Source organism: Salmo trutta, chromosome 27 (assembly GCF_901001165.1).
Source record: "Salmo trutta chromosome 27, fSalTru1.1, whole genome shotgun sequence".
Lineage (NCBI taxonomy): Eukaryota > Metazoa > Chordata > Actinopteri > Salmoniformes > Salmonidae > Salmo > Salmo trutta.
The window spans coordinates 29172276-29184485 of NC_042983.1; the positions used below are offsets into that span (position 1 = coordinate 29172276).

Consider the following 12210-nt stretch of genomic DNA (forward strand, 5'->3'; position numbering starts at 1 on the left):
GGACCGTCCAAATAACTTCACAGATCTTCATTGTGAAGGGTTTAAACACTGTTTCCCACGCTTGTTCAATGAACCATAAACAATTAATGAACATGCATCTGTGGAACGGTCGTTAAGACACTAACAGCTTACAGACGGTTGGCAATTAAGGTCACAGTTATGAAAAGTTAGGACACTAAACAGGCCTTTCTACTGACTCTGAAAAACACCAAAAGAAAGATGCCCAGGGTCCCTGCTCATCTGCGTGAATGTGCCTTAGGCATGCTGCAAGGAGGCATGAGGACTGCAGCTGTGGCCAGAGCAATAAATTGCCATGTCCATACTGTGAGACGCCTGAGACAGGACGGACAGCTGATCGTCCTCGCAGTGGCAGACCACGTGTAACAACACCTGCACAGGATGGGTACATCCAAACATCACACCTGCGGTACAGGTACAGGATGGCAACAACAACTGCCCGAGTTACACCAGGAACACACAATTCCTCCATCAGTGCTCAGACTGTCCACAATAGGCTGAGAGAGGCTGGACTGAGGGCTTGTAGGCCTGTTGTAAGGCAGGTCCTCACCATACCCACCGTCGCTGGACCAGACAGGACTGGCAAAAAGTGCTCTTCACTGACGTGTTGCGGTTTTGTTTCACCAGGGGTGATGGTCGGATTCGTGTTTATATTTTACCTTTATTTAACTAGGCAAATCAGTTAAGAACAAATTCTTATTTTCAATGACGGCCTAGGAACAGTGGGTTAACTGCCTTGTTCAGGGGCAGAACCACAGATTTGTACCTTGTCAGCTCAGGGATTCGATCTTGCAACCTTTCGGTTACTAGTTCAACGCTCTAACCACTAGGCTACGCTGCCACTAGGAATGAGCATTACACCGAGACCTGTACTCGAGTGGGATCGAGGTGGAGGGTCTGTCATGGTCTGGGGTGGTGTGTCGCAGCATCATGAGACTGAGGTTGTTGTCATTGCAGGCAATCTCAACACTGTGCGTTACAGCGAAGACATCCTCCTCATGTGGTATCCTTCCTGCAGGCTCATCCTGACATAACCCTCCAGCATGACAACGCCACCAGCTATACTGCTCGTTCTGTGCGTGATTTCCTGCAAGACCGGAATGTCACTGTTCTGCTATGGCCAGCGAAGAGCCCGGATCTCAATCCCATTGAGCATGTCTGGGACCTGTTGGATCGGAGGGTGAGGGCTAGGGCCATTCCCCCCCCCCCCCCCCACAGAAATGTCCGGGAACTTGCAGGTGCCTTGGTGGAAGAGTGGGGTAACATCTCACAGCAAGAACTGGTAAATCTGGTGCAGTCCATGAGGAGGAGATTCACTGCAGTACTAAATGCAGCTGGTGGCCACACCAGATACGGACTTATTTTTGATTTTGACCCCCCCTTTGTTTAGGGACACATTCAATTTCTGTTAGTCACATGTCTGTGGAACTTGTTCAGTTTATGTCTCAGTTGATGAATCGTGTTATGTTCATGCAAATATTTACACATGTTAAGTTTTCTGAAAAAAAACACAGTTGACAGTGACGATGTTACTTTTTTTGCGAAGTTATATACTACTGTTCAAAAGTTTGGGGTCACAAATGTCCTTTGTTTTCCATGAAAACATACATGAAATGTTGCAAAATTAATAGGAAATATAGTCAAGACGTTGACAAGGTTATAAATAATGATTTTAAATTGAAAAAGTAATTGTGTCCTTAAAACTTTGCTTTCGTCAAAGAATCCTCCATTTGCTGCAATTACAGCCTTGCAGACCTTTGGCATTCTAGTTGTCAATTTGTTGAGGTAATCTGAAGATATTTCACCCCATGCTTCCTGAAGCACTTCCCACAAGTTGGATTGGCTTGATGGGCAGTTCTTGCTTACCATACGGTCAAGCTGCTCCCACAACAGCTCAGTAAGGTTGAGATCAGGTAACTGTGCTGGCCACTCCATTATAGACAGAATACCAGCTGACTGCTTCTTCCCTAAATAGTTCTTGCATAGTTTTGCGCTGTGGTTTGGGTCATTGTCCTGTTGTAGGAGGAATTTGGCTCCAATTTAGCGCCGTCCACAGGGTATGGCATGGCTTTGCAAAATGGAGTGATGGGTCTTGAAGAAGGAAGGGTCTTTTACCCTGTACAAATCTCCAACTTTAGCACCCCCAGAACATCACATTGCCTCCACCATGCTTGACAGATGGCGTCAAGCACTCCTCCAGCATATTTTCATTTTTTCTGAGTCTCACGAATGTTCTTCATGATCCGAACACCTCAAACTTAGATTCGTCTGTCCAATGTCTGTGTTCTTTTGCCCATCTTAATCTTTTCTTTTTACTGGCCAGTCTGAGATATGTATTTTTCTTTGCAACTCTGCCTAGAAGGTCAGCATCCCGGAGTTGCCTCTTCATTGTTGACGTTGAGACTGGTGTTTTGCGGGTACTATTTAATGAAGCTACCAGTTGAGGACTTACGAGGCATCTGTTTCTCAAACTAGACACTTTAATGTACTTGTCCTCTTGCTGAGTTGTGCACCGTGGCCTCCCACTCCTCTTTCTATTCTGGTTATAGCCAGTTTGCGCTGTTCTGTGAAGGGAGTAGTGGCAATTTCTTGCATGGAATAGCCTTCAAATTTCAGAAGAAAGTGCTTTGTTTTTGGCCATTTTGAGCCTGTAATCGAACCCACAAATGCTGATGCTCCAGATTCTCAACTAATCTAAAGAAGGCCAGTTTTAATGCTTCTTTAATGAGCACAACAGTTTTCAGCTGTGCTAACATAATTGCAAAAGGGTTTTCTAATGATCAATTAGCCTTTTTGAAATGATACTTGGATTAGCTAACACAATGTGCCATTGGAACACAGGAGTGATGGTTGCTGATAATGGGCCTCTGTACACCTATGTAGAAATTCCATTAAAAAATCTGCTGTTTCCAGCTACAATAGTCATTTACAACATTAACTATCTACACTGTATTTCTGATCAATTTGATGTTATTTTAATGGACGAAAAATGTGCTTTTCTTTCAAAAATAAGGACATTTCTATGTGACCCCAAACGTTTGAACGGCAGTGTACGTACATTCTTATTATTATTTTTTTACTATTTTCTACATTGTAGAATAATAGTGAAGACATCAAATCTATGAAATAACACATATGGAATCTTGTAGTAACCAAAAAGTGTTAAACAAATCAAAATGTATTTGAAATTCTTCAAATAGCCACCCTTTGCCTTGATGACAGCTTTGCACACTCTTGGCATTCTCTCAATCAGCTTCTCCTGGAATGCTTTTCCAACAGCCTTGAATGAGTTCCCACATATGCTGAGCACTTGTCTGCTTTTCCTTCACTCTGTGGTCCAACTCATCCCAAACCATCTCGATTGGGTTGAGGCCGGGTCATCTGAGGCAGCACTCATCACTCTCCTTCTTGGTCAAATAGCCCTTACACAGTCTGGAGATGTTTTGGGCCATTGTCCTTTTTGAAAAACAAATTATAGTCCCACCAATCGCTAACCAGATGGGATGGCGTATCGCTGCAGAATGCTGTGGTAGCCATGCTGGTTAAGTGTGCCTTGAATTCTAAATAAATCAGTGTCACCAGCAAAGCACCATCACATCTCCTCCATGCTTCACGGTGGGAACCAGACATGCGAAGGTCATCCGTTCACCTACTCTGCATCTCACAAAGACAAATCTCAGATTTGGACTCATCAGACCAAAGAACAGATTTCCGCCGGTCCAATGTTCATTGCTCATGTTTCTTGGCCCAAGCAAGTCTCTTCTTATTGGTCTCCTTTTATTAGTGGTTTCTTTGCAGCAATTTGACCATGAAGGCCTGATTCATGCAGTCTCCTCTGAACAGTTGATTTTGAGATGTGACTGTTCCTTGAACTCTGAAGCATTTATTTGGGCTGCAATTTTCTGAGGCTGGTAACTAATGAACTCATCCTCTGCAGCAGAGCACTCTGGGTCTTCCTTTCCTGTGGCGGTCCTCATGAGAGCTAGTTTCGTCATAGCGCTTGGTTTTTTCAAATCAAACTTTATTTGTCACATGCGCCGAATACAACCGGTGTATTCCTTACCGTGAAATGCTTACTTATAAGCACTTAACCAACAGTGCAGTTCAAGAAAGAGGTATGAAAATATTTACCAAATAATCTAAAGTAACACAAGAAAATAACGACGAGGCTATATACAGGGGGTGCCGGTACCGAGTCAATGTGCGGTGGTACAGGTTACTCGAGGTAATTTGTACATGTAGGTAGGGGTGAAGTGACTATGCATAGATGATAAACAGTGAGTAGCAGCAGTGTAAAAAAAATAATTGTGGGGGGGTGTCAATGTAAATAGTCCGGGTGGCCATTTGATTAATTGTTCAACAGTCTTGGGGGTAGAAGCTGTTAAGGAGCCTTTCGGTCCGAGACTTGGTGCTCCGGTAGTGCTTGCCGTGCGGTAGCAGAGAGAACAGTCTATAACTTGGGTGACGAGTCTGGCAATTTTTGGGGCTTTCCTTTGACCATGCCTAGTATATAGGTCTTGGATGGCAGGAAGCTTGGCCCCAGTGATGTACTGGGCCATATGCACTACCCTCTGTAGCGCCTTACGGTCAGATGCCAAGCAGTTGCCATATCAGGCGGTGATGCAACCGGTCAGGATGCTCTCGATGGTGCTGCTGTAAAACCTTTTGAGGATCTGAGGACCCATTTCAGTCTCCTGTCGTGCCCACTTCACAACTATCTTGGTGTGTTTGGACCATGATAGTTTGTTGGTGATGTGGACACCAAGGACCTTGGAACTCTCTACCCGCTCCACTACAGCCCCATTTATGTTAATGGGGGCCTGTTCGGCCCGCCTTTTCCTGTAGTCCTTGATCCACTCCTTTTGTCTTGCTCACATTGAGGGAGAGGTTGTTGTCCTGGCACTACACTAGCAGGTCTCTGACCACCTCCCTATAGGCTGTCTCATCGTTGTCTGTGATCAGGCCTACCACTGTTGTGTCATCAGCAAACTTTATGATGGTGTTGGAGTCGTGTTTGGCCACGCAGTCGTAGGTGAACAGGGAGTACAGTAGGGGACTAAGCACACACCCCTGAGGGGCCCCAGTGTTGAGGATCAGCGTGGCAGACATGTTGTTGCCTACCCTTACCAACTGGGGGCAGCTTGTCAGGAAGTCCATGATTCAGTTGCAGAGGGAGGTGTTTAGTCCCAGTGTCCTTAGCTTAGTGATGAGCTTCGTGGGCACTATGGTGTTGAATGCTGAATTCTCACATAGGTGTTCCTTTTGTCAGGTGGGAAAGGGCAGTGTGGAGGGCAGTAGAGATTGCGTCATCTATGAATCTGTTTGGGCGGTATACGAATTGGAGTGGGTCTAGGGTATCCGGGAGGATGCTGTTGATGTGAGCCATTACCAGCCTTTCAAAGTACTTCATGGCTACCGAAGCGAGTGCTACGGGGTGGTAATCATTTAGGCAGGTTACCTTCGCTCCCTTGGGCACAGGGACTATGGTTGTCTGCTTGATACATGTAGGTATTACAGACTCCGTCAGGGAGAGGTTGAAAATGTCAGTGAATACACTTGCCAGTTGGTCAGCGCATGCTTTGAGTCCCAGTCCTGGTAATCCGTCTGGCCCCGCTGCTTTGTGAATGTTGACATGTTTTAAAGGTCTTGCTCACATCTGCTACCGAGAGCGTTATCACACAGTCATCCGTAACAGCTGATGCTCTCATGCAGGCTTCAGTTTTGCTTGCCTCGACGCGAGCATAAAAGGCATTAAGCTCGTCTGGTAGGCTTGCGTTACTGGGCAGCTCACAGCTGGGTTTCCCTTTGTAGTCCGTAATAGTTTTCAAGCCCTGCCACATCCGCCGAGCGTCAGAGCTGGTGTAGTAGGATTCAATCTTAATCCTGTATTGATGCTTTGCCTGTTTGATGGTTCGTCTGAGGGCGTATCGGGATTTCTTATTAGTGTCCCTCTCCTTGAAAGCTCTTGCCTTTAGCTCGATGCGAATGTTGCCTGTAATCGTCTATGCACTTATTGATGAAGCCAATGACTGATGTGGTATATTCCTCAATGCCATTAGATGAATCCTGGAACATATTCCAGTCTGTGCTAGCAAAACAGTTCTGTAGCATCCGCATCATCTGACCACTTCCGTATTGAGCGAGTTACTGGTATTTCCTGCTTTAGTTTTTGCTTGTAAGCAGGAATCAGGATAGAATTATGGTCAGATTTGCCAAATGGAGGGTGAGGGAGAGCTTTGTATGAGTTTCTGTGTGTGTAAATGTGGTCTATTCTTTTTTTTTTTTTCCCTCTGGTTTCCAATGATTGCACGTTGGCCAATAGAACGGATGGCAGTGGGCGTTTACTCACTCCCTATGAATTCTCAGAAGGCAGCCCGACCGCCACCCCATTTTTCTCCGTCTTTTCTTCACGCAAATGACAGGGATTTTGGCCCGTTCCAGAGAAAGCAGTAGTTCCTTCACATCAGACTCGTTAAAGAAGAAATCTTTGTTGAGGTGAGGAATCGCTGTTCTGATGTCCAGAAGTTATTTTCGGTCATAAGAGACGGTAGCAGCAACATTATGTACAAAATAAGTTACAAACAACGCGAAAAAGCGAACAAAATAGCACAGTTGGTTTGAGCACATAAAACGGCAGCCATCTCCGGCGCCATTATTTTTTTTCGACTGCATTTTAAGAAACGCTCAAAGTTCTTGAAATATTCCGCATTGACTGACCTTCATGTCTCAAAGTAATGATGGACTGTCGTTTCTCTTTGCTTATTTGAGCTGTTCTTGCCATAATATGGACTTGGTCTTTTACCAAATAGGACTATCTTCTGTATACCATCCCTACCTTGTCACAACACAACTGATGGCCTCAAACGCATTAAGAAGGAAAGAAATTCCACAAATTAACTTTTAACAAGGCACATCTGCTAATTGAAATGCATTCCAGGTGACTACCACATGAAGCTGGTTGAGAGAATGCCAAGAGTGTGCAAAGCTGTCAAGGCAAAGGGTGGCTGCTTTGCTTACTACATGATTCCATATGTGTTATTTCATAGTTTTGATGTCTTCAGTATTATTCTCTAATGTAGAAAATAGTAAAAATAAAGAAAAACCCTTGAATGAGTAGGTGTGTCCAAACTTTGGACTGGTACTGTATATTCACACATTTTCCTTAAAGTATAATTTTTTTGAGAACTAATGTTCCTGTCCCCACTATAACAAAAAAGTATTACATGTCATTTTTTTCTTTTAATACATTTAATTGAAATACTGTAGAATTCCATTAATTCCTGTGGAGGACCGCTCCTACCGGGGAGCACCAATATGGCCAACCGGTGGCTTCAAAGCCTCACAATGGCCAGCAATCCAGGGTTTATATACTCTGAGTATACAAAACATTAAGAACACTTCCCTTTTGCATGACCGACCAGGTAAATCCAGGTGAAAGCTATGATCACTTATTGCTGTCACTTGTTAAATACACTTCAGTCAGTGTAGATGACTGTGAAGAGACCTGTTTAAGTAGGATTTTTAAGCCTTGACACAATTGATAAATGGAATGCGTATGTGTGCCATCTGTGACTGTCATTACAGTGAGCTCTGTTTCCCTCTAGTGGGGATGGTCAGTATGACATACTCAGAGAAGATCTGTATTGAAGTCATTACACATTCAACAATTGGGCAGAATCGTGCATCCTTATTGTGTGGTGTTTGGGGTTGTGTGTGAGCTCCAGTTGACTGACCTCTCCCCTGCATTGCAGCATCAGGCAATGCGGAGGCACAGTGCAGCCTGGGCCGAGTCTCTGAGGTACAGGAGGCCTGAATTCGAGGGCATGGGAGGCCTCCGTCGGGTCACTCTCAACTGCAACACCCTGGTGGGAGACAGAGGGGCGGCTGCCCTCGCACAGGAACTGGCTGAGGACCTCTGGGTCAAAGGTCAGAGGACATGTTCAGTCTCTCATTGACCCACTTTCAAGTCAGTTTTTCAGGACCTTTCCTTGGGCTTGAATCCAGGGTTGTGTATATTAAGGAACACTATATCAAAACTTCTTTGTTAATGGTGGTATTGACTGTAGTTTTTTGCATTGTTTTCCTAGCCTTGGATCTGCAGAAGTGTGGTTTGTCCAACGATGGGACACGGTCTCTGCTGGAGGCTCTAAAGTCCAATTCCACTCTCTGTGTCCTGGATATCAGGAGGAACCCCTTGGTGGGTAAGTTCCAACTGACACTGCTCTGATTGGATGGGATTGTTTTACTCATGGCGCCTGTCAAAAGGGTATATTTTGGAAGTAGACATCTCAGAATGATCATATCTACTCGGGTTGCAGTTTTTCCTTTGAGAGTTTGTTATAGGCCTAACACGAGGGGTTCTTACTCCTCTCCTCCTCGCACAGACAACGACCTGATGAAGTCCGTGATAGAAAGAGTTCTCATGAACGCTAATGGTCAATCCTCTCAGGTAGGGATACATTTTCTCCTGGCCTATCTGGCTATTAAAGTAAACATTGGGAGCTGTGTGTCCATGGTTAACGCAAAGTGGTACGACACATACTGTATTATACGTGTGAAGATGTGTATTAGTATCTCGGGGTTCATGATGGTGGTTTCTCAGTATGTGCTCCGTGTTTTATGTTGTAGTACTCCTGGATCAAGCCCCCAGCCCTCAAAGACTCACAGAAACCTCCAATCCTTAAGAGAAGAATACTGGGAAATACAGCTAGACGAAAAGCAACATTTAGGATAGGTACTTTTGATCATCTACTCTCAAGGGAGTAGATATTTGTTTCCAAGGCATTCTCTCTTTGACCTTTGCCACCCCAGTGTTGCAGAGAAGTGCCCACAGTCGTGTTCATTATAGGCTCCAAACGGAAGACAATGGACTGAAATATAGAGGGCCCACATAAACTTGTCCAATAGGAAACATTTATTTTGTTTCCGGTTGCTTTCCATAATGAACACAATCCAGGTCACTGTTAACTCTCCCTTAGCCATCAGCCTCTCAATACTAAGCCTCCAAACACACAGTCACCCTGTGGTACTATACACTATAACAGTGGATATTTCACAAATGGCTAAATGTAACTAGAGCCACCACATCCTTTCTGGAGCCAGGAAGTAGCATTACGGTTGCCCGCTATCTACAAGTCTAATAGCGGTAGTTAACCAACAGTAAATACATGTAACTAACTCTGGCTAACTGTGGAATTAAACAATTCACTTATTTATAGTTAGTTTGCTTGCTACCAGTGTACGTAATGCTTTCAGTTTGACGTGTGTGACGTATCCACTTTCATAGCGTGTTGTAATGAAACTTCCCCATGTAGTTACCATACTAATGGACCTGTGATGTTCTATTAATAATCACATTCTTTTCAACTGCCGACCTCATCATTTCCTGCCGGCGTTGACCATATATGGTCCTGCCCCAGGTCCTCGCAGGTTGTCGTTGGCCGGTAGGCGGAGTCCAGTTGTTGCCCAGCAGCCACACTCCAGCTCCAGCAGGTGTATCCCATGGCGCACTGCAGAACGTGCTGGACGACAGAGGTAAGGGCAGTCGTCTTGGAGAATGACTACAGGAATCTTCCTCCTACAAGATGAAACGCCTTTATTTATCTTCATTTCAATAATAAAGACTAAAATCAACTTCCATTGTCCTCCATGAGTGGTTGAATATCCTCTTCTTTTCATGTCCTCCTATCTTGACAGAGGACTTCCTCCAGGTAATACAGTGGCAGAGCAGAGCTTTGAGGTAAGCCATCCATTTGTCTAACACAGTCAGATTAATTCTGACACTTTCTGGCCACATGTAATCCCTATGTGCCTGACCTGTGTTGTGGTCATATGTTCTGTTGATGTCTAGTATATGGTCTTCTTCAGGGGGCTGCCACTGTCAAGGTCACAATGGAGACTGAGTCAGAGGAGGAGGAGGAGGAGGGAGAGGGAGAGGGAGAGGGAGAGGAGGAAGTGGTTGAGACAAAAAGCCTGTCACCACTTAGCCTTCGTGAGAGGATCACTGTCAGACAGTACAGACGTGTACAGGTAAAGCCCATATGGTAGCAGACAGTGCACATACTGTACTTAGTGGGGCGTTTTGAAAAGGGATAACTTCAAACTGAGGTGCATCCTGATTGACAAGCCCCACAAACACCAGGCATGTTTTCTCTCCCACTGACTGAAGGGCAGGCAGACATACCGACACTGGTGTTTTGATTTGACAGTGATGGAGTGCAGTTCTCCTGTTTTTCCTACAGGTGGAGCTGGAGGAGTGTCGGCTCAGACTAGCAGGGGAAAGAAGGGCCAGAGTGAAGGCAGACACTCGCCTCATGGAGGTACGGACTGTCATCCCAACCTTTTTGTACTAGTAAGACTAAAATGCAGAGTATACAATATTCTACCGTTTTTGTGAGATGGTATGACTTGCATACATGTACAGTACCAGTCAAAAGTTTGGACACTCCTACTCATTCAAGGGTTTTTCTTTATTTGTACTATTTTATACATTGTAGAATAATAGTGAAGACATCCAATCTATGAAATAACACATGGAATCATGTAGTAAATACAAAATTGTTAAACAATTCAAAATATATTTTGTATTTGAGATTCTTCAAAGTAGCCACCCTTTGCCTTGATGACAGCTTTGCACACTCTTGGCATTCTCTCAACCAGCTTTATGAGGTAGACACCTGGAATGCATTTCAATTAACAGGTGTGCCTTGTTAAGTTAATTTGTCAAATTTCTTTCCTTAATGCGTTTGAGCCAATCAGTTGTGTTGTGACAAGGTAGGGGTGGTATACAGAAGATAGCCCTATTTGGTAAAAGACCAAGTCTTTCTTTTTTCACCTTTTATTTAACCAGGTAGGCTAGTTGAGAACAAGTTCTAATTTGCAACTGCGATCTGGCCAAGATAAAGCAAAGCAGTTCGACACATATAACAACGCAGAGTTACACATGGAATAAACAAACATACAATCAATAATACAGTAGAAAAATCTATATACAACATGTGCAAATGAGGTAGGATAAGAGAGGTAAGGCAATAAATAGGCCATGGTGGCGAAGTAATTACAATATAGCAATTAAACACTGGAATGGTAGAATGTGCAGAAGATGAATGTGCAATTAGAGATACTGGGGTGCAAAGGAGCAAGATAAATAAATACAGTATGGGGATGAGGTAGATTGGATGGGCTATTTACAGATGAGCTATGTACAGGTGCAGTGATCTGTGAGCTGCTCTGACAGCTGGTGCTTAAAGCTAGGTAGGGAGGTACAGTGAGGGGAAAAAAAGTATTTGATCCCCTGCTGATTTTGTACGTTTTCCCACTGACAAAGAAATGATCAGTCTATAATTTTAATGGTAGATTTATTTGAACAGTAAGAGACAGAATAACAAACAAAAAAATCCAGAAAAACATGTTATAAATTGATTTGCATTTTAATGTATTTGACCCCTCTGCAAAACATGACTTAGTACTTGGTGGCAAAACCCTTGTTGGCAATCACAGAGGTCAGACATTTCTTGTAGTTGGCCACCAGGTTTGCACACATCTCAGGAGGGATTTTGTCCCACTCCTCTTTGCAGATCTTCTTCAAGTCATTAAGGTTTTGAGGCTGACGTTTGGCAACTCGACCCTTCAGCTCCCTCCACAGATTTTCTATGGGATTAAGGTCTGGATACTGGCTAGGCCACTCCAGGACCTTAATGTGCTTCTTCTTGAGCCACTCCTTTGTTACCTTGGCCGTGTGTTTTGGGTCATTGTCATGCTGGAATACCCATCCACGACCCATTTTCAATGCCCAGGCTGAGGGAAGGAGGTTCTCACCCAAGATTTGACGGTACCTGGCCCCGTCCATCGTCCCTTTGATGCGGTGAAGTTGTCCTGTCCCCTTAGCAGAAAAACACCCCCAAAGCATAATGTTTCCACCTCCATGTTTGACGGTGGGGATGGTGTTCTTGGGGTCATAGGCAGCATTCCTCCAAACACAGCGATTTGAGTTGATGCCAAAGAGCTCCATTTTGGTCTCATCTGACCACAACACTTTCACCCAGTTGTCCTCTGCCAATGAACATCTGAATGATTCAAACTTCAGACGGGCATGTATATGTGCTTTCTTGAGCAGGGGGACCTTGCGGGCGCTGCAGGATTTCAGTCCTTCACGGCATAGTGTGTTACCAATTGTTTTCTTGGTGACTGGTC

General features: G+C 44.4%; 1 protein-coding gene across 4 annotated transcripts in view; it reads left to right on the plus strand.

The window, feature by feature from the left end:
• Positions 1-12210, plus strand: part of cep78 (centrosomal protein 78) — a 31282-nt gene that overhangs the window by 14242 nt on the left and 4830 nt on the right. For all 4 annotated transcript variants that reach the window (XM_029717673.1, XM_029717676.1, XM_029717675.1 and 1 more), the window contains 8 exons: positions 7770-7944; positions 8106-8219; positions 8403-8467; positions 8647-8752; positions 9438-9552; positions 9715-9757; positions 9886-10047; positions 10260-10337. In XM_029717673.1, the coding sequence (XP_029573533.1) occupies positions 7770-7944; positions 8106-8219; positions 8403-8467; positions 8647-8752; positions 9438-9552; positions 9715-9757; positions 9886-10047; positions 10260-10337 (858 nt within the window). The remainder of the gene's footprint in view (positions 1-7769; positions 7945-8105; positions 8220-8402; positions 8468-8646; positions 8753-9437; positions 9553-9714; positions 9758-9885; positions 10048-10259; positions 10338-12210) is intronic.